We start from the raw sequence: 23,534 nt of genomic DNA, 5'->3' as shown, positions 1-23,534 counted from the left end.
AGAGTTCTAAAAAGCTATCACAACAATGCAAGTTATAAAGTTATAAAAGACCAAACAACAGAATAAAATGGCAAAAATACAGTTATTAATATGGCTTCCTTGCTCTTTTTGAGCTCTCGGGTAAGAATTACAGGTTGTATTTTATTATTTTTTAACAAGTGGCACTTAATTGGACAATAAGTGGAGGCAGGAACACCTACACAAAGAAACAGCCACCCTTGTTGAACCATAACCCTAACCCAAATCTGCGTGGATAACAATGTGCAATTAAGGCAGAAAACAAGCATGTGAATTATATTGGTGTAATTTCTTCCATCAGAGATTCAATTGAGCTGCTGGAAGAACATCCATATGTTTAAATAACATCTCATTTTGTTTTCATCCAAGTGTAATGCACCATGAAAGTGCTTGGATAAAAAAAAATCTATTTTTAATTTGTAGAGGTATGAAATCTACAGTAAACACATGGAGCACAAAATTAAACCAGCCAGCACTGGTTCCTTAGTTTATGGGGCCATCTGAAATTAGTCTGCCAGCCAGTGCTTGAATGTTTGAGGTAGGATGTGATGGTACTTTGGTCAGACCTGGGTCTATAGGGATCCTAAAGGATAACGAATTTAGAAAATTACAGCAGATCATCCACATCCTGTCCAAAATGTCAAATCCTCCCTCTGCACTTAACACTTTATAATAACACAATCTGTTAAGCACACTAGATTATATAAAGTTATCTGGAGGCCTTAGTGTGTGTTCATATCCTCCATCACACATCAGATTTGTGTGTGAAAGTGGCCCAGAGTGAGGCCACACCTAAGCTTACACATCTAATAGCTTCCCAGTAAGATACTGGTCGCCTGGTAGTCTCTGACGCACAGGAAGCCAGTCACCAAGTGTAGCCACAGAACAAATGGAGGTAGAGTGTTTCCGCTTGGTTAGATAATACGGTTACTATAGAGATGTGCCGTAGAGGGGCTAATGTGACGAAGGTCATGACAGGCATTCAAACTTAAAATATCACAAGAACACAGTTTGCGGTTTAGTTTAAGAGTTTTCTTTTTTTCAATGTCTTGGTGTAGGAAACCAGTTTTCTCCAGGCACAACCACACCAGAAGGACTGGATTTATTTTTAGCCCTGGCCTGTCTGCCGAGACTTACTTTTTTTCCTGTGTGCGGAGAGCATGATTTAACAGAGGAAATATTGACCATCTGGAAAATGTACAGAAATCGTTTTAAAGAACAGAGCGAGGAAGTGTGACAGTTTCACTACTCCACTAATGGTCTGTTATTGTTGAGCAGGGGGAAATCACATATACAATCCACCACATCGCACGTATTTTGGATTTTTAGATTCAGTAGGATTTACTTAGAAATGAATAAACTCATAAATCCATAAATCATAGAAGAACAGATGCTCCCTTTAACTCCAGAACTATTCTTCAGTATCTGAGTAATCGAGTGATAGTTATCTGTACATCTATGGGTACACTGCACACAGGAGCTGCTAATAGCTCATTTGGCATTGTTTTAACGGTGCCAGTAGTGAAGTATTTGTAAAAACCTGGCTTTGGACTAACAAATCACTTTGTTTCCCCAGATAAAAATGTCAGCTAAATGCCTGAATTTAAAAAGGACAAAAGAAAGACGGTGATAAATAATAAGAGACTTAGGGGAGAGGTTAATAAAAACACAAACTCACGTCCTATCAAACATGGACTTGAGCAATTTTTCTTTTTGGTGCAACATTTTTGTTCCCCACAAACCAGAGTCTGCCATGTGTCTGAGTGGAAAAAAATATCTGAAACTGATGCTTCAACACAATATTTCATTTTTTGTGGGATTGGCTACCTGGCTATGCTGCCAAAAATGCGCTCCTCTCTGCTTTGTCTGCTTGCCTCTCTTTTGTGAACCCTCAGGATGCACATACCCAGCTCAATTCAGTTATCTCTTTTGCAGAAGTGTAAAATAGGCTGCCTGTTACAGAGATGTGCAGGTAAATAGAAAATGCTTTTTTCTCCTGCTGGGATTGTTTGGATGAGAAAGAAGAGATGATGGCTCTGCGTGCTGTTAGCAGTTAACGCATGTTTATCCTAGACACTCACAGTGTCTGCAGAATATTTATGCATTAAGATTCAGTGGTATATTATGCCATTAATGATACTGCACTGGTTGAGAAAAATGACATATCATAAGGTTGCTGTAACACCATTATTACTGTAGAATTTTATAGAAATATTACAGTGGCACTACACTATGTTTGGCTGTCGTCATCTTGCATCACCTTCACTTTCTGCCTACCCTTTTCTCTTCAATCCTTTTCTCATTTTCTCTCATCCTTCACTCTTACTCCTGTACCCTGTCACTTTATTTCATTTCCTATGTTGCTTCCTAACCTCTCATTCCTTTCCATTCTCATTTCCTAAGTCCTGCCCAAAAACCAAAACCACCCTCATTATACCTTTTTCAATTTCTCATTCTCTATCTCTCTCCCCCTATCCATTCTTTTTTCCTCTTATACCTTCGCTTTTTCTCCCCATAATAATCTTTCTAAATCACGTATTTCTTGCACCTTAACACTACCATCTAAATATGTCTTTTAATTTCTCTTTTATTCTGCTCTCTACAGGAACCCTGTGGAATCTGTCGTCCTATGAACCTCTGAAGATGGTGATCATCAACCATGGCCTGCAGACCATGACCAACGAGGTCATCATCCCCCACTCAGGGTGGGAGCATGAGCCAAACGAGGATTCGAAGCCCCGCGATGCCGAGTGGACCACCGTCTTCAAGAACACCTCCGGCTGCCTCAGGTAGGGTCAGCCAAAAATTGCTCAACACATGAATCAAGCTGATGTCCATTCATTCAACACAGTTTCTGAATGTAATCATGGATTATTATTTTTTTTAGATGTATAATAGTTCAATCAATCAATCAAACTTTATTTGTATAGCACATTTCAAGCAAATAATGCAATACAAAGTGCTTCACAAATGAGCGACACAGTATAGGATGTTAGGAAAACAAACATGGATTCAGAGTCAAACATGGATTTAGAGTCAAATGCACACCAACTAAAAGAAAATAACAAATGAAGACAAAAAAAAAACCCCAATAAAGATGGGTGGTTAAAATAATAAAGAATAAATACATCATTTTAGAGTTTCAGTTTAAGAGTCCCATGAACTAAATGGCTATTTTAGTGGCTTGTTCACCAAGTTTGAATGAGAAACAAAAGTGGGCATTTTTCCCTGCTATCTGACATTTTACAGCGAAATTGATTGATTGAAGAAATGAAAATGAACCTTAGCTGGAGACCTACACCAAATGCCCTCCGATAATCAAAGTCTGAATTGGTAAATGCACCAAGGAAAAGCTAGAAAATCGATTTAAACAAGAAATTTAACACGTCCAAATATTGGATATGGAAATTTTGTACCAAAAATTGTTTGCTTACTTTTATTAAATGGATAAAATCCTGGAAACTAAATGAGGAAGGACACAGACAGACTTGTGGAGACAGATGGCAGATCTGTTCATGTTGAAGTTAGTTCAGAGGACACATTTTAGAGATCATCCTGTTTTTATAGAGGCGATCCCTAACATGCCCAGGGCCTTGAAAGTTTGTTTTTATTAAGATCCCAGTTGTAGCTAGGGACAGGTGTGACATATGAGACTACACTTTGTTGACCCAGGGTCAGATTTAACTTCTTTGGGTACTTAGAGAATTTATGATATGGCAGATGCTGTGTTCTTCTTTCCTGGCCCGTATCTGTATGTATGTGAAGTATGTTGGAAGTCTGTCTGCGGGAGGCTTGTTGGGTGACTGGTCTTTCGCTTTAGGAAAACATAAAACTATTTAAGTGATACCCCAAACTTCTACATGGACATACAGATGTCTACAGTACTGCATTTTTTGTAAATAGTTTGTAAATGTTTCTGTATTCGTCTCTTGTTCTAACATGACCTTTGCTACTTTATTACCACTCCTCCCTGGGGCCAATGAGCAGCATTAGCTGCAAACTAAACAAGTTATAATTAGATAATCACACAAATAGAATTCGTCTCAAGCTTGTTAAGGCTGAGAGAAGATAAATTGAGCCCACAGTGCAAATTGTTGCCACATGACAGCAAGTCAATGCAAACATTAGTATTAATTGGGATGAACAACATTAACTTTTGAACGAGTGCGTCATTAACCTTTATATGAGTCACCGTCACTGACCCAGGAACGACTGAAGCACACTGCTCTGCTTGGACTGTTTTCAGTCACTGCAACTGAAACCTTGAGCTGTTCTTAGGTCAGTCGTCAAAAATGGTGTTAACTTCTCCATTTCCACATTGATATCCCTTACTGTTGAAGTGGTGTGACTCACACAGTCAATCTGCTGACCCTTTCTGGTCCACTTGTTTTAGGAACTGAAGGTCTTCTTAAGTCCCGGCTGGCTCCAGTCTGAAATAATACCTTGAATGTGCCCTTTCTCTAAACCCCTTACCAACAAATACTGTGAAAGAAGACACAACAATTGTCAAGGTCTTGTTGGTCCAGTCACATTTCTCTCAGCAGATAAAACAAAACTAGAGGATGATTATTTGGCTTGAACCTGTTAATCTCACTAGAAGGTGCTGAATCCATTTTACCATTGACCTGTAGTCAAATGTAAAACATACCAGTAATGTTTTAGTCAGTAAGTCACCTTGGAATCTGCTCCCATGTTAATAGGCTTGTATGAATTCTCCTGCTCCACTCGCCTCCACTACTCCTGCCTGTCCTTTAGGTTACATTTGAGAATGAGTAAATTTAGATCATTCTCCCACATCATATTGCTGATATTAAATATTAAAAAATGTAGAACTACAAGGCATTTTTTTCTTCCCATGAGAAAACTTATTTTGTGGTTCAGTTTAGTCAAATAATGTGTAACAGATATTTCTATTTCTGTTGTCATGCAGAAGGATGCACAAGGATGCAACAGCAATGTGATTAACGCTGTAAGCACAACCTACCTGTTGGTCAAGGATACTGTTAAACTAGATTTCTTTTTCATACTGCTGTGGTTAGTTCATAGTATTGTGTAATTAGCTTAGTGAACATAACAAAGAGCAGTCAAAGCAGAAAGAATCATGGCCTCTTTAAGTTGCTGCTCCGTCAAAATCTTTGATTTGTTTGTAATTAGTACATCAGTCAGTAAATCGATCAGTTGATCTACCAGACTCAAGCTGTGGGACTTTCTGAATTCACCCTCTGCATCCCACCTGAAAAAAATGTTTATTTGTTCATGATTTATTTATTATTTAATCCTCCACTTATTTAATTTAGTTTTTATAAAAGTATAAAGAGACTGCAACTATCATTTTGTTGTACAATGCTGATTGTATAATGATAAATGAATTAATCTTGAATCTTGGCAGAAAAATAATCAGGAACTATTTTCAGAAAAGTTAAATCAAAAGTAACAAAAATTCCCTAGTTGCAGTGTCTAAATTGTGTAATATACTTAATATCAGACTGCTGGTCGTACTTAACAAGGATTTGAAAGGCATCAGCTGGGGTTTTAGGAAATTGTAAGGGGCACTTTTTGTTTTCTGACAGTTAGTCAACCGAATGATTAATCAATTAATCCAGAAAATATTTGGCAGATGAATCGATATTGAAAATAATTAATTGCAACTTAACATCATAGTTATCCAAAGCTTCCCTGCTTTCAAAATGATGCACTCTGCAGGTTTTGTGTTAAAGAGCATCAGCCGAATACCTTACATTCAACCTGAATGCAATTTCAGTGTCTGACAAAAATCAAGTGCACCTCAAAAGCTGCAAAATCTCAGTCAAACATCAATTCACATTGGCTTTTAAATGCCGCCATCAACTCTGGATGACAATTTGAGTGCAACGAATTCCTGTTATTAACTTCCAGGCAGTTTTTCCTCTACGAGTATATCCTCTCGTCTACCTTCTCTGCTGAATCTGTCATTATGGCTCCAACTCAGAATGACAGACTGTAGTAAATTTTGACAGAGTGTGTGTATGTGGATTATCACGCCTCACGCCCGGCTGTGCTGTCTCCTCCAGGGCCAGCCAAGCCCGTCTAGACTGAAATGCAGGACAGAGCGTCTCCTGGAGTAGACAACGCGGCGTGCTGGTTGACATCCAGAACAATCTAACATCCAAATCCATCTCAGACAGAAAGTACCAGAATTTATTTCACACATTATTGCTCTGCATTAGATGGTTTCCAGCTAGTTTGGAGAAAGTGTGGAAACTTGCTCGTAGTTTTAAAACATTTTCTGCTGAGTTGAGGAGCAGCATTAATGAACCAAGAGGGAATAAATGAAAGGGCTCTCATATAACTGAGAAAAGTCATAGAGAAGTCATGGATTTTACATCAGGGCCACAGTGGGAACCCTTTCTCTCACTGCCTCTTACTGTTTCTCATTGTCTTTCTCATGATTTATTTTATTATGTCATCTTTCTTCTTATACTGTATGTTTTCACTTTCTTCCCAAACCTCACCACCCCTGATGCCAAGTATCTCACTGTCGTCACAGATAACAATATCTTCCCGTCGCTCTCACTCCCTTGATGCAGGCACTGCTGATGAGAATGGGTCTCCATGGTAACTTTGACCAAACCCACGGTTGCCTAGACGCAGGTTTTGTGCGCAGGGGAGAAGTGCTGATGCCAGGGAGAGTCTGTTTACGCACATCAACAGAGAGGCAGCTTACACCTCAATAAAGCTGAGGGTAGTTTTATTATAATGGCCTCCTCTGTCGATAGGGCTGGCTTATTTACAGTGTTTACAATGTCCGCTAAGTGAGGGGGGAACAGTGTGTGTATGTGTGTGTTTTCTTTGGTGGTGTAGACCATGGTTAGATATCAAGAGCTGGTTCTGAATTAGAACTGGTCCCAGTACAAGGATCAGCTGCTCGGCTTACATGCACTTCAATGCTTACACATGTCATTTTAAACAATCAGAGACGGAGCAGGGACTCCATGCTACATATATTGTAAGAAAAAAACCTGCTGCATATTAAACTCTGACTACAATAATGTGTAGGGTGAACTATAGTGCCAAGTATAAACAAGTCGGCAGCAGTTGTAGCATGCCAATGTTAGGCATAATAGCCTCACCTTCTGCAATTTGTCTGGTTGTTTCTGAGTTGGAGGGTATGTCAGAGTCTCTTGCTCAGTAAGTTACTAAATAATCCATTTTGGCTCACAAGAATCTCCAGACACTTAGGGGATAATGATACAGATAATGGGCCAGTATGTTTCCATAATACATAGTTTGCTGACTAGTTTGCTTTTATGGATAGGTACAGCACAGTGATAATATGTTGGACAGTCACATTTTTGAAAAATGAAAAACTTTCATAATATTATCAAACAATAATTAGGAGGCCAATAATAAGTAAAAACAACAGGTAACTCTAAGGACCATCTGTTGAAGACCTATGCCCTAAATCATTTCATGCAGTAGTGTTAGAGCCCGCATAGCGTTTTTTTTTTTCTGGTCAGGCTGCTCAGAAGTTCAAACAAAATGTGATGAAGGTACTCTTTGGTAGGGATGTTCAAAAAAAGAAAGATCCAAAGCACTCTTGCAAAAAGAGTGTCTCGATCTGTGAACACACGCTGAAGAAGGTTGTTTGTGACGCTACTCAGCTTGTTTTTAACATGCATTGTCAATTTTTTTTAAGAATTTCAACATGAAATAGCCATCTGAATAAAGGTTTTGCCAGAACATTTTGCCAGAAGTGTGCCTTGAATCTGTCGTTTTTGTGATATAGTTTATTGTTGAGCATTACTATTTGACGACCTGGAAATGAGAATCAACAATCAACAAACTTTCTTCAAAAAAAACTCTGCAGCATTCGAACATTGATTTAGAATTCAAATGTCAACGTTATGAATAAAGCTTTGAAGCTTCAAACTATTCAGTTTACTTTATAACATGTCAGATTGGAGGCAGGGTTTTCTAATGTGGCTGATTTTGACAAAAGACAAGAATGATTCAGGAACAATTCGTCACTGTTTTCCCAGAAATAGAACCTTAACAGCAAGCACTTGATTGTGTCTACAGATTGAAGCAGCTGTACAGGTCGTTGTGAGTGAATTTTACAGAAATTACAGCACATATTTCTTTGATCAACATGACAACCTGTCCCAATTTCTGAATGTAACAAGCATTTTTCACAGCAGACATTTTGACTTGTCATAAAGGGAAAGGTACACGTGTTGCTGACATTTACAATGACTCTGTTTTATTCAAGTGCCCCAGAAAGACATGACAGAGTGACAGTGTGACCGTGAACTAGCATGAACAATATTTGAACCTTAAACTGAAGCAGCTGAATGGAATTCTGACATCATGTTCACAACATATATTTTAAGTATTTTCTTGCTCAGATAATAAAAGAAGAATTTGAATTTGGAAAATTAAATACGAGGCAGGATCTATTAACTGAATCAGAAGTCATTTCAGAATCGATAAAACCCAAAGGATATCCAACCTCAAGGTACACATATGGTCCTGCTGCGTTGCCACTGACCTTGCAGGGCGATAGCAGAGGTCAGCCATGTATCCATCCATCTCCATCCATCTCCATCCATCTCCATCAGTCGTGCTCCAGTCTATTCGTCCCAGCTGCTCTGTTGTCCTCTGATGGCCACATGACTCTCCATGACCTTCACACCCACACTTCATCGGATAAAGCGGACACACTAAAGACACATCCAGACCACAGTGACAGACTGTCAGTGTCTGTACAGATACAGAGCCCTCTGAATGCATATCAACTTATTCTTTTAGCCTCTAATAATGAAACACTTCTCACAGCCGACACTGGTCCAGACATAATGAGACCAAAAAAAGTCCTGATTTGTGAAATGCCACCGAAATGATATACATGTACAACTGGATGGCCTGGATACTTGGAAAATGAGAGCCTTTTTCTAAATTGGCAATGATCCATTATGGTGTCCATTATTCTTTCTGCCTTTGAAAGAATGACAAGAGAACAGAACGTTTAAAACCAACAAAGTCATATAGATAACTATTTCTGGACTGATAATAAAAGCCCTTGTGTTTTCAAAAATGTAATTTCTTCAATTTCTGCACGTTTGTCACAGAAAAGTGAATGTCTTTGTTCATTTAAAACTGCAGTATCACTGTAGTTTTGTATTTTGCCATTGTATTCTTTGACCCTCAAAAGATGAGAGGACACAAAATGTAGGAAGCAATCTCGAGCAGACAATTAATCTGCAGTTAGAGGAGGGAAAAAAATGTTTTGCTTCAGCTAAGCATTTCTACAATGGCTCTTGTCAAGATCAGAAATGTTGGGGACATTGAATTTCACCAATATTTCTAATAACTTAAATGGGCAAAACAGATGAATGACAAAGATTTATTCCTGCATGCTTCAAAAACATCTTATAAACACCCTGATTACAGTCTAAACTACTGTTTGTTTTTTGTCCTTGAAACACTAAAATGAAAGCAAAATTCACCTTTAAAAACTATAGAATAGAGATTTAACCAATCAGCAAAATAGCCTAAAAGTGCAGACATGATAAAACAAACCACTGTGAAGGGGTTGGTCTATTAGGTTATGGGATGAGGTTTCACAAATCTAAAGTGGACTGATTCTTTCAACAAACGTTCTGGCCCCCACACCTAATCATTAGGTCACAGTGATTGCTGACGTCTGATTGCATTCAAGGTTTCTCACATGGAGCGGAAGTGCACTAACACCACAACAGATGGTAATCAATAATCACCAGAACCTTTACACCCTCACTAAATATTACACAACCAGATAACCTGTCCAGTGACAGCAGCACCTTCCAGCACTGTCTCCACTGACAGATGCACCATCCATAAACCTTCCGCCAAGACAACTGCTCCCTGAAAGACTCCTGGAAATGAAACAGCTGACAATAAAACTCCAAAGTCTGTCTGCCCTGAAACACACTCCTGTCAAATAAATCCAAGGCGGGTGCTCCTCTGGATCCGTTTACAGGAGAGGTGGTGACTGATTTTCTGACAGCTGAAGACGTATGGGTTTGGTTCATGAGCAGGTCCAGATGGCCGGTGCTATCTGCCTGGTCTCTACCAAAGATTAGTTTTAATTAGCACAAACTGCAGGATGGGTCTGTTCATCCCCTGTCCATACACAAATGGCAGAAATACTGGCAGACTGGCCAAGGAGAAGAGCAGGTGTAAGGCAGGTGTAGTTATCGTGTCTGCATGGATTCCTACTCATTGTGTAGGTCAATAGGTGGAAGTGTACATCCATTATGACATGCAAATTAATAACAGAGTACAGAGGGATTATTCTAATATGATTCTTATACAGCACAATATGACTTATGTCCTTTCTTGTTGAACCGAAACATCCACGTGTGAAGCAGTGTTGGATGTGATATGTGTTTCAGTCCACACTGCACAATAAAGCACTCCAGCTCTGCTTACCTCCGCACGGCTGCCACTCTTCCACAGTACTAACTGGGGGTCGGCTAATGGGATTATGTGGGTTGGAAGCCCTCATAAATGAAGTCCCCGGTGAGGAGTGGGGAGCCCCAGCTATCCCTTAACCCTCTTTAAAGCCTTGCCTTTCACAGTCAGTCAGACAGCCGCACTAAGACTGCACCAGCTCTGCTGCTGCCGTGCTCATAGGAGCTGTGCTCGGGGCGCTAGCTCACGTAACAGAGATGGCATTTGCCTTTGTAGCAAAAATGAAATTTATATTCATCATTTTCTAAATATTATTCTTAAAGCAGTCAGGCTTGATGGCTTTGTTCTTTTGAGGCAGACAGGGACAATAATGGCCATGGGTAACATGTGAACCCTAACGATAACATGGTTGGGTTTGAGTGGTATTGGTTTGCGGATATTGTTTTGGGTTTTTTTGACTGTCATACTGTCATCCAGTCTGTAAACGTTGCTACCGGAATCATTAAACCTGTGATGACAGTAGTGTTGCGTACTGGTAAGAAAGAAACGACAGCAAACAAAAAAAGCAACCCTCCCATATTTTATGTAACTCAGCTGTTTGATGGACTCAGACACTTAAAACGATTGTTTTGTTTGGTTAATCATGCTCCCAATCTTTGATTGAGCTATGAATATTTTTGTAGTGACAAAGTTAACTCGTATTTGAAACACTGATTTCTTGCAACTATGCATAATGAAGTAGTGCAAGTAGCTGTAGTAACAGCTTTACTGCTAGCAGTAGCAATATCTTGTTTCAACAGTCAGATTCTGGGGGTTTTATCTGATGAAAGTTAATTTGAATTTAACATAATGAACACTGGCTTAAAATAATTATGTTTGGCAACAACAAATTAGAAATATTAATCTTGGTATATTGCACTGTAAATACTTACAAGAAGTCAGAATTTTTAATAATACAAATCTCTCTTCAGTCTCCCTACAATATGAATCATCTGTGCTTCTGCAGAGGAGGAGTGTTGTGATTCTGATCACGGCAGATTTTACAGCAAGTTCAGAGCAGCTGTATGACCTGTCTAGTGTAGTGTAGGCCAGTGTAGTTACGCCTGGTTGATGGTCTCTCGCATGCCTCTGTCATGTTTACTGATAGCGTGTGTGTTTCTGACTTTTTTCCTAAAGAAATGTGAGCTCAGACGGGGCAGAGGCTCGGCGCAGACTGAGGGAATGCGAGGGATTGGTGGACGCCCTGCTGCACGCTCTCCAATCGGCTGTAGGGAAGAAAGACATGGACAACAAGGTAGGACAACGTCTGACTCACCCATTAAAAACACGTAGTTAATGCAAATGGTACATACAACTGTTTCCTCAATTTTTTTTGTCTTGTAGTTACAAAGACCATATTTGAGGACCAGACAGATGATACTAACTTTTCTGTCTCTCTTTCCTTCTAGTCTGTGGAGAACTGTGTTTGTATTATGAGGAACCTGTCCTACCACGTCCACAAAGAGGTGCCGGGGGCCGAAAAGTTCCAGGACCCCTCGGCGCCACAGGCCCCTGGCTCAGCAGGACCACAGAGGAAGAAAAAGGATGATGCCGGCTGCTTTGGAGGCAAGAAAGCCAAAGGTGAGTGTGAAGAAAGATGGAGAAAGATATAAATATGGATCATAATCAGAATCATACATTTGATAAATTCATAAATGAGATGTCTGCTTCTTTACCTACTACTGAAAATGTATTAATAGTAGAAAACTTAAATAAATGTATTCTTAATTAGGATTGGCATTGCGTAATAGGCATCTTAGGACTAATTAAAACACGTATTTATAATGTAAGTGAGGAACATTCTGCTTCAATGATCGGTAGGAGCTGCCTGTAGTGTTTTCACAGTCTTAATTATTGTTTTCACCTTTTGCCTTCTTTTATTTATTTATTTTTCTGAAATCTGTGGGCTGTAAAAATAATTGACAGAGAGCAGTGCAGTTATTCAGACAGCTGGATTGCAGAGATACCATTCTTTTCTTTGTTGTATTTCAGTTCATTGTTGCTTTTATACAAGCGCTGGGCTCATACAAATCCTCTTTGACAATGACGACATGCTTGAAGTGTTAAGTAATCTGTTATCTAATGTGCAAATAGACTATATTTTGCATGTCTCAAATGCCATACTCATCTCAGCATTCTCATGAAAATAAGGTTTAAATTTTAATTATTTAAACTGTTCGCTCAGAACACATATCTGTATATTATGTTAAACTTTGTTTAGTCTCTTCAATTTGTCAATATTTATAATTAATTGTATTTAACAACTCAGCTTCAACCTTATTGTCCTTGTGGCTTTTGGTTTGTATAGAGCATTTAAAATGCTCAGAAAATGCATTAAACAGTGAGAAAAGACATCACATAGAGGGAAACTTAAACCAACTCAGGTAAACAACAAATCAGTGCCATTTGTTCCAATTCCACTATCACAGTCAACTCCTACCTTCAATACAAGACTGATGAGACGCTTGTGTTCAACCTCTTCAGCAATAGAGGTCTGTAATGGCACCGTCTGCCGCGTCAGGAGCTTTTTGTCGTTATTGACTCTCCTTAACAGATGTGCCATGTATGCACGTGTCTTAATCAGCATTCTCCCAGGCTGTTAGCTAAACAACATCGTTATCTCCCTGCTGTACAACAATAAAGGCTGCCATTAATCAGTCAGCCAATGAGGTGTGACCACCAACCAGTGACCCTCAACTTCTAATGACGCATCGGAGAATCCTTTCGGTTCAGGGGTCAGCACAACACGATAGCTTCCATGTATACAGACATATAAAGACAACAATTAACCACATGGATACTCCAGCACACACACACACACACACACACACACACACACACTCACTCACTGAATAATGTGATGTGTTTAGCTGCTGCAGACCCTGAAGGTGTTCTTTGAGGCTCAGGTACAGAAACATTAACTGCAGCTATAAAGAAGCATGGAGGCGGGTGGTTAAGTAACACCGTCGGCAATATGCTCGGTAATTTGTTACCTTAAGTAGGCTAAGTTTGGCCTCCTCTTCAGTTTAATGTCACATTTAGTACGAAGTATACCGTCATGATGAATGTGCATTTAGCAGCTCAAGCTTTGTTTAAGCTAATAAACCGTCTGATTCTTTGCTGTTATTTCCATCTCTTTGAGCGCATTTCCGTTCTTCCAATGCAGCCTTTTTAATTAAACACTTGCACAGACGGTGGCAGTTTGTGCTGTTTTTATCTATATGTTTCACTGTGACTCACTATCTTACCCTCCTATCTGACAGTAGAAGCTGATTTCTTTCTTTCTTAGTCGTTTCTTGTCTTCTTTTTCATTCTTTCTATTTCGCTTCCTACTACATTTTCTTCACATCTTTTCCTATTTTCCCTTAAGTTTCATACTTTTCTGGCTACTTGACTGTTTCTTTGTGCCTCTCCCTTTCTCTCTAAAAAGCCATCCCACTGATGCCAACTCTTTGAACGTGCTTCTCAGAGAACACCTATGGACTGCTAATGGCTTCCGTTCTAGACTCGGTTAAATCTCAAAAGCACTCTTTCCTCTTTAACTCTGTGCCCTTCTTTCACTGTTTTGGCCTTTTTTTCTCCTTCCCCTTCACCCTTTCACCTTCCTGTCCAGTAAAAGATGACTTCTTTTTTTTTTTGAGAAAATCTGTTGCACAGCTCCTTGACACTCACACACACGTCTTTTTCACCATGCCTCTTCTCTCTTCTCCCTGCTTTGTGTTTTTTGGCAATGCTGCTGCTTCCTTGGCTAACTATAGAGGAATGGTTTAATCAAGGTGAGTGTCCCCCCTTCAACCCTTCTCACTTCAGTTCTCCCCCCCCTCCTCCTCCTCCTCCTCATCCTCCTTCCCCCTGGCTGTAGAATATAGTTAGAAGTAGTTTTGGATGTCCTCCAAAAGCCTGACAGAGTTCCAAGATCTTCAAAAAATTTGGGTTTTTTCACTCATTCCACATGCATTTCTTCACCATACCTACCCACCTTTGCACTGAGTATTGTAGACTCCACTGCACACAGTCTTCACATTATGTTAGAGTTGGTCCTCTTAGATAGGTAAAAGGTAAAGGCAGTTCCTGGTAAAAGAGGTAAGTCTATTGGTGTCTGTTGGATGGATGGAAAGTAGAGCTTGACTAATCAACTGAGTCATCGATGTAATAAAGGAAATCAAAACCTGAAATCTATCAAATTGGATGGGTTCTGCTGTCTTCTTGACTTCAGATAAAACTAACTGCAACAGCAATGAATAACTGCTGTATCCAACGAGAGGCCTTCACCTCTGCTCCCTTTGTGTTGTACTTGAGCATAAATGTCAAGCTCTGCTGCAGACACAGTCATTCTGTGTTTGTTTGTGTGCGTGTGTGTGGGTGGGTGTTTGTATATAGAGGCTTTGAATGATATGGAGTATTTACGTTGAAAAAGATTTGTATTGAAGCTGACAATATTTAGGTTTTTGTGCCACAAACGCTATCTTTAAAAAGTTTCCCCTGCAAAAATGTAGAGGTTGTCATTGTTTTACACAATAAATGGCTAAATTCACTATTTGGAAAGGCCCCTATGGAATAGTTTGACATTTTGTGAAATTCTCTTATTTACTTTCTTGCTGAAAGTGAGATAAGATGATTGATACTACGCTCATGCTTGTGCATCAACTAGGCAGCTAGATGGAAGTCAATCAGCTTAGCTTCTATATAGATTTGGAGGGTTGGAAACAGCTAGCCTGACTCTGTCCAAATTACCCCTCTGAAGCTTTTCAGTTTGTATTTGCATTTAAAGGGGTCAGTGTAATAATTTACAGCAATGTTCATGTATTAATCACTTTTTATTGCCCATAAGTGAACAGATTGTGACGTTTGTAAAAAATGAGATAAATTATTTGATTTGAAGTTGTGCAGTGCTGCTGGACTGTGGGTTTCTTTTTTGAAGGACTCCGGTCTGATTTTCCTTGACAGTCCAAAGGATGTTTAGAGTGCCTCGTCTCAGTGCCTCTCCACTGACAGAGAGCAGCAGTAGCTAATGTTATCTTAGAAATGAAGTCCGCTAACATCCAGCGCAACACAGACGCTCCACGGAGCCCTTTCTACAATGTGTTGATGAGTGATGTGATAGTAGGCAGTTTTTGATACCTTAATACAGAACAGTGCTAGCTGTTTCTTCCTGCCTCCAGTATTCATGCCAACCTAAGCTAATCACCTACTGGCTGTAACTATATATGAAGTGTACAGCAACATGGGAGCGATACTGATCTTATCAGCTACAGTAACTCTCAGCAAGAAAGTGAGTGGTGAAAAGTGTTTATTTCCCAAAATGTCAAACCAAACTTCATTTGAGGTAATTTCTGACAGCATTGTTGTTGTCTGCTATCCATCTACTCTTATCCCATCACATAGCTTAATAGAGTTAGCACATAGCTTAAGGTAGAAGGACTATGGTATTTCTATAGCGAGTTTGACTAAAAACCCAAGCATTGTGTATTTACCCAGACTGGATAATCAAAAATTCAAGTTGGTGTTTCTTATGTTAAGTCAAGAAAACTTTCGGCCATTCAGTTTTTCAGGAAACGGGAGAGGTGGTCCGCATACTGATAATATCGCAGTGCGCAGAAAACCTCTCTTTTTTTGTACTTAATCTTTTTAACATACAGAGAGCAAATGCCTCCTACTCATTCCTATCTGGGTGCCACTGTTTCCAATATTGTTCACATTTGAAAATATCATGGTGATGGTAACTGCTTGATGTCTAAAAACCCCTTTTGATGATGGAATAATGAAGCTGCCCTCTGAGGCCCAGCTCAAAATATGCAAAGTAAATGTTCTACTGATGCAGATTAGACTAAATCATGATAATTCATGACAATAACTAATAATTCAGATTAAGCTTCTCACAATTAGCATAATGTAGATCATGTATATATATATATATTTGTATATTGGAGGAAGACAGCATTAACCAGCTGATATCCTGTGTCACATTCAAACACAATATCCTTGAACATTGATTTAGGCAATTTAAATGTATGGATGTGTTTCATGAAGTTCCCACAGTGACCGAACATTTCACTTCCATCTAGTTGAGGAATCATTTTTTTTGTCTCTGTTTCTCTGTACTTTCCCATGGGCATGTCCATGTGCATGTAAGATGACCATTAGCCGGCTGAGCTGCAGTCACCCTCACCCCTTCTACTCCATTTCCCTTCCTCCACTGCATTATTCAAGCCCACTTAGGAATTACTGCTATTACAGTGGGAAAGTGTAGGCATGTGATAGAGGAAAGACGGTGTGTGCAGTTATACATGTGCCTGTTTGTGGTCTTGTGCTCATACAGTTTCTGGTATATATGCCAGTTCATCTTTGTGAAGACACTGGTGTTCACAGCAGGCAGTGTGGAATCTATGTGTGTGTTTGAACATATCACGCTTCTAGCTCTCTGTACTGTGTATGAACGCAAACCTTCATGCCCTTTGTGGATTTCTCTTTGTGCTGTAGACCTTGATTAGACCGCTATGTCAGTTCAAATGGAGAGGTTTGTTTTTACCATGAAAATAATGCAGTAATAATAAAAAATATGAAAATGGTTCGATTTAAAGACAAAAGAGCAGATGAGCCAAACCCATTCCAAACCCATATCGGTCTAACCCTGGTGTCACCAACATTGTCTTTTATTATCCAGTTGCCTCAGGATATGACACTGACATCATCTTCCCTCCTGTCTCTTCTATCCAGGCAGAAAAAACGGTGAGAACGACAAAAACTACGACACATTGGATCTGCCCAAGCGCGCAGAGCCGTCAAAAGGTAGGCCTCGTCTGTCAAGCAGGACATCCATCAGTTAACACTGTGCCTCCTGAGTGAGAATTTCCCAGAGTAAAGGGAGTCTGAGAATGACTAGCTTGATTTAGATGTCATCCTGCAGGAGGAGACAGAGAAGAAATGAGTAAGATCTTGGACATAAATGCTGGTGAAGACAAGTAATTTGATTGGTTGGAGGCAGGTCAGATGTGTTGGTCAACGAAAGTGTGGGAAGCCTTTGATGGAGAATGAGGCAGTCTGGTAATTTAGTATTGTTTGATGGTTTTGTGCTTTCACTGTGACAGTCGATGTTGGCAGCATGTGAGAGCATCAACTCTGTGAGCCGTCTTTTTGTTAAATACTGCAGCAATGCACTGGAATACAAATGGCAATACAAAGGCAGCCTCTTATTGTTATACTGAGCTCTATCAAGCTTGTAGCTAATGGACATCCTTTGTTTTGTCTGTTGCATTGTACTGTGCTATGATTCATTGTTGACTACTGAGTAGAGTCTTCTATCACTGCAATCATTTATTATTGACAATAGTGCTGAAACAAGTAGTCGATTTAATTGAGTAGTCGATGGACAGAACATCGGCTACTATTTTGATGATCAGTTAACCATTTGAGTCAACTCTTTAGCAGAAATATTAGTCATTTTCTGGTTTTAGCTTTTGTAAGGATTTGTTGATTTTCTCTGTTTTATTGAATTGAAAAGTGGATGTCTTTGGGTTTTAGATTGCTGCTGGAACAAGATATTTTGGAATGTCACATTGAGCTTTAGAAACTTTTTCACAATTGTCTGACATTTTATAGACATTTTTGTCACCGCCCATGTATTGTCACCGCCCTCAGCCACGTCCCCAGCATACACATGTGCAGAACTGATACAAAGCAAAGCGGGCGGTGCCTGCTTAGGCCTGTGAGAGCTGACCAATCAGAGCAGACTAGGCTTTTCGGGAAGGGCAGGCACTAAAACAGAGCATTCAGAGGGTGAATATAGGTGTAGCAGCAAAAGACATGAGAAAAATATTGTGGTTTTTGGGCACTAAAGCATTATGTTCAAGTATTTAATAGTCAACACCAAAAATATCTCTTAAAAAAAAAGAAATGAACCTGAGTACAGCTTTTGCACACCTGAGGATCGACAGGTTTGTAGGAGAAGACTAAGGGCTGACAAAATCAGGAAAAAAAACTCTGTGGGACCATTAAAGATATAAAGCCAGTAGCTGGTTAACTGCTTAGCACAAAGACCGGAAACATGGAATTCAAGAGATAGTTTGTCAAATAAGCTCTCATAAAATAACGAATTATCAGTTTTGCACTTCAGTTTTTGTCCAGATTAAACAACCAAGATATAATATTTTAATAAGTGAATTTTAGAGGAGCTGCTTGGAAGTTTTTTTTCTCCTTTGGGCAAAGCCAGACTTGCTGTTTGCCTCTGTTTAATGCTAAGCTAAGCTAAACAGCTGCTGGCATTGGATTCCTATTTACCATACAAGCATTACAGAATTGTAAAACTTGTCCCCTAACTAAAACCAAATTAGTGTTGCAAAATGCCAAAAAGCCATAAAGGAGGCTTGCTTATTGATTTGGGTTAGCCCTCTTGGAAAGATTAGGCACAGCTACCTTAGTATAAACGGCATAGAAAACCTGATGATGGTTGAGCAATTTCTATCACCTCACGGCATACAGTGTATCATTACACTTCCAACTCAAGCAAAGCCTGCAAGTCATAGTGCGGTATCTGCAGCACTGGGTTCACAGTTTTGCAGAAATTGTATGTCAGCAACACAAACAGCTTTACAGAAAGAAGCGATTTGCTGTTATTTGAAAAGTTCAATGCACTGCTGTCGGGGCATGAGGTTCAAGGAAGTGTGCTTTTATTGACCATATTGAAAGAACAGTAGCTCCTCTCCTCTCCCCTCCTCTCCTTCTGCCTGTGCAAGCTCACTACGTGGAGGTTTTAAGGGGTAAGTTCACCCAAAAATGACAATTATCTACTCACCCTTATGCCAATGGAAAGTCAGGGGAGATTTCTGGAACTTCACAGCAAAATAGGGTTGAGGCTTTCTTAAAATCTGAAGTGGATGGGGACTAAAATGTAAAAAACAAGTAAAACAAAAATATATATAAATATAAATTGGCTCCATATAGCTTGTCCAGCATAGTCAAAGTCTCCGGAAGCCTTGAGATCTCAAATTGATTTAAAAAGATGTTTTTTACAGCCGAGACACGCAGAAGAACTAACGCACCCACTTCAGACGGGACGCGTGCTCACACTCACACACTCACACACTTTAGTTTAGCAGCTACAGTGAAGATTGTGGCTTTTTTACAGAGACTTTTATTCTGCCAGATAAGCTACATGGAGCCATTTTATTTGTTTGTTTAGTTATTGTTTTGGTCATAGTTTTCATTTTTATGTCAAGTCCCAATCCATTTCAGTTTTTTAGGAGATGGCTGCAACACTATTGTGCTGTGAAGCTCCAGCAATGTTTTGTGGGTTGCGAAACTTAGCCTACATTTCCATCGTCATGGGGGTGACTAGATAACGACTCAATTTTCATTTTTGGGTGAACTTATCCTTTAAGAGTACAGTTCTGTCCACAGACTCAAAAACTGGTTGTAGCAGTCATGTGTGACTAACTGTGTGTATGTGCACTCATCCTCTCCTTGCTTTTTGGCACTGACAGGCAGTTGTAACACTCATAAAAGCAAATTAGTATGCAGCACACACATCAGTGCATCCGGACGGAAACAGAATGTGTATTTGTGTGTTAGCCTGTATAATGCCTTCTTCTCTGGAAAGGTGTGTGTCTGCACGGCTGTCCATCTGTCTAGTGGTGTCTCTGGAATTCGCCAGCACTTGTTACACACCCTTATGTGGTATTTACACATCAACACCTTCATCAATGTAGTGGCAGGCACTCAAAGTCAATACCACTTCCTGTTTGACTGTTAATTAGCCACATTAACAAGGCAGAGTGGGCTCTCATTAAACTAGATCACAATTAATTGCTGTGCTTTTCCAAGTTAAGCCGATTTTGCCTTTTTTTTATCACTCCTAAAGTAAGGGGAAGCAGATGAGCTCCAAGGATGATAATTAATATTTTCCACTCACTGGGTTTTCATGGGTAACAGCCAAGCTGGCATGCTGCAACTGTGGATCTATAGCGGTTACAATTGTGGTGCGATTACGTTACACAATGTGCTAACAACACCCTTCGGAGTTTTGAATCCAGAGAAAGCAATTATCGTTATAGGCCTAAATGTCATGCACAGTTGAAATGTGTGTGCGGGTTCACGTTGCAGAGAGCGCTCGGCATTTTCTTGCCCGCAGACAGACAAATCATGGTTGACGTTTATTAGCTCAACACACAGGCGAATAACAACAATGAGGTGCATGGATAATAAGCTTTATCACCAGAACAAAACTCACATTGACTTTTAAAGCACATTCATCACTTTTTCTTCTTCAGGGAAACATCGGGGTGAAAGTGCAGGTGAGAACATTACCATAATAGTCATCTGGGTGCCTTGTTTGTTTGTCTTTGAAAATGTATATTTGTGTGCAAGCACATACTCCACCCTCAGTCACCACCTCTTCCCCTGGTCATCTGTGGCAAGTTTGCAGAGAGAGATAGAGAGAGCAGCTCTTATTCGGTGGCGATGGCTAAGGGAGATATGGGAGATTACATGTGTATCCTGGTCCTGATCTGATGTCAGACAGAGAGAGGTCAGGACCAGGCTGGACCTGCAGTGGGCAATGATTAATCTTTTTGTTTTGTATGGATGAGTGTGCGGGAAAAGGAAAAGTGAGAGAGGAAGAACAAGACAAGAGAACGAGGCCTGATGGGTATTTTTAGTTTCACACCAGTCTTGAATACAGCTTGATACATGCTTTGAAGGCTTAAGTCGGTGGTTTAATTGTTATGAATATCTTTATTTCTTTGTTCAGAGATTGTTTGGCCACATGAGGTGGTTATGGAGAACAAACAGGCAACACTTGCTTTTTTACACATCCGACAGACACAGAGCAATACTAGCATTCGTTTGGAGTTGTGTTATTGGAAACATGATGAATCTAAGTTGAATATTCACTTTCCTTTTTACTCTAAGTTTGTTTCTCTGACGTCTGGTGCTGGGCAGGCAGCGTAGAGCTGCCTACTGTGACTGTGAAGTGAAGCTAATTTGTAAAATGAGACTGAACCAGAACAGTACACCTGAGGGCTGTAAAACCAAAACAATGAGCTGAAAGATGCTACAACGCCCCGCGGAGCTGAGGGAACTGCAGAGCTGGTTGATAATTCTATGTGGGTTTGTCACTACGAGTGACCCCTTTCACATTTCATGTAGTCATTTAATCTGTTGTTATTATAAGTATATTTATTGATGCAGCATTCAGCTTTAACCTGTTCTAATTCAAAATAAAGATGGAAGAAATATGTTTTATTTCATAAAGATATTTTTTTGCAGCTTCATAAAGAAATAGCTTGATAGATACACACTTTTTGTAAACTTCACTTTCTTGCTAATAGTTACTAAAGAGTATCTTGGCAGAGTAAAGCAGGTAAATGATAAAAATCCTCTCTCAAAAGCAAAAGTGAAAATGGTGTTACATTGTAAGACCACTGCAAAGCCTCTAGACTGTGGTTCAGCATTCCCTACCAAATGCAACATTGATTTCTTGTAGCCATGATCGTTCTATCCTTCTCTAACCTTCTCTAAACTAGTAGTGCTAGTTTTAGAAGGAACCAAAAAAAAACACTGAAGATTGAATTGTTGATTTACACAGACAAGCACCAAGACACACATGGGTTAAAAAATGTGATAACTCTATTCATTATTAGCCAAACATCATTTCCTGCTCTTCTGCACTTATTAAAAACTCTGTTGACTCTATCTAAAAAATCAATGCTGTGTTTTCTCCACTTGTCTGGCCAGTTTTTCTGTTGTTGTGATTCGGCCTTCTACTTGATTAAGTGGCCACTTGGTCCTCCCTAATTGATTAAGAGAGTTATTTAGTCCATGTAGTTGCACCAGAAGGGGGACCTGTTGCAGGCACATACATCCGTTGAGAAGTCCTAAGTTACTGGTGCAGCATTTTTCTTGCTGTCCAGAACAGAGGCAGAGAATTAGAGAGAGGTGGCTGTAACAAAAGTAATTAAGAAGTGTGAAAAGACGCGTTTCATTAAAGAGTGAGTGCAGCAGCTGCTGAGATGATAAAACATTTTCCTAGCAGAAAATTGAAACCACAACGTAAACCTTCAGATTGGAGAAAGGCCAGGTGAGGGGAGGAAGGAGGGGGAGAGAGGTGAAGGCGTGATGTGTGATGACTGTGTGTGCCTCTTTTCTCTGAGAGTGGAGGTTAAAAAAAGCTTCAGTGAAAACTAAAAATGACAGATTTCCCCTTTTCTTGCAGCCTGAGGAGCTGGTTGCGAGAATACAGAAACAGTTGTTGGCTGTCCTGAGAGAAACACAGGGCCTCAAATTAATTAGCTTATTACTTATCATTCAACCTTCATCTCTTCCTTCCCTCCCGTCTTCATCTGTTCTCTCTTACGTTCGTCCCTCTTCACTGTATTGTCAGAGCGGTGTCACGACGCATGAGAGCGAAAGGAGCCTTGTGTCCTCTCTGAGCATGTGGGTGTGTTTTCAATGAGCTCCAGCAACCAAAGCAAATGGGTGTAAGTGCCCAGATCCTGGTAAAGCTAAGACGGGAATCATTTGACCTTGACAGATAAGGAAGGTGGGCTTTGGCCTTGTTTGTAGATGTACATACAGACAGATCAGCTTGTAAAAGGTGTTTCAAATGTGTTAAGATGACTATTTGTTGTCCTACTTTAAACACAACTCCTTTGCATGTGTCTGCAATTACACCTGCACATATCATCAGTGATGTCAGGTCTACTGGGTCTACTCCAGTGCCATAGCTCTTGAAATTCAGTATCCTCGTATGTATTTTTTTTTCAACAAGACTAAAGAGTTGATCATACTTGACTACCGACATGGCCAGCTGAGGACTTGCATGCAGAAAAAAGACATATGCATGGTTTTGATTGTTGTTTGTTGTGTTTGGCTTAACAACAAGAAAAGGTGAAAAGAAATTATAAAATGGTCTGTGATGTGATTTTATTGGTCTATTCTGTACACTATCATCTATTGCTTGTCTGTCCATCTTGAGAGAGGGATTTCCTTCTCAGTGGCTTCTCTTGAGGTCGCTTGAGGAGCTCTAGTTAGGCACAGTGGTGTTTTCATCT

At 39.8% G+C, this 23,534-nt stretch overlaps 1 protein-coding gene across 1 annotated transcript in view; it reads left to right on the top strand.

Moving 5' to 3' along the window:
- arvcfb (ARVCF delta catenin family member b) overlaps window positions 1-23,534 on the top strand; it is a 116,819-nt gene that overhangs the window by 58,211 nt on the left and 35,074 nt on the right. The window contains exons 5-8 of the mRNA XM_073467065.1: window positions 2,624-2,807; window positions 11,626-11,743; window positions 11,898-12,069; window positions 17,206-17,277. Coding sequence (XP_073323166.1) covers window positions 2,624-2,807; window positions 11,626-11,743; window positions 11,898-12,069; window positions 17,206-17,277 — 546 coding nt within the window. The remainder of the gene's footprint in view (window positions 1-2,623; window positions 2,808-11,625; window positions 11,744-11,897; window positions 12,070-17,205; window positions 17,278-23,534) is intronic.

This window comes from Pagrus major, chromosome 5 (genome assembly GCF_040436345.1).
Source record: "Pagrus major chromosome 5, Pma_NU_1.0".
NCBI lineage: Eukaryota > Metazoa > Chordata > Actinopteri > Spariformes > Sparidae > Pagrus > Pagrus major.
The sequence above is the reverse complement of the archived record's forward strand: the minus strand, read 5'-3'. Positions and strand labels throughout refer to the sequence as shown.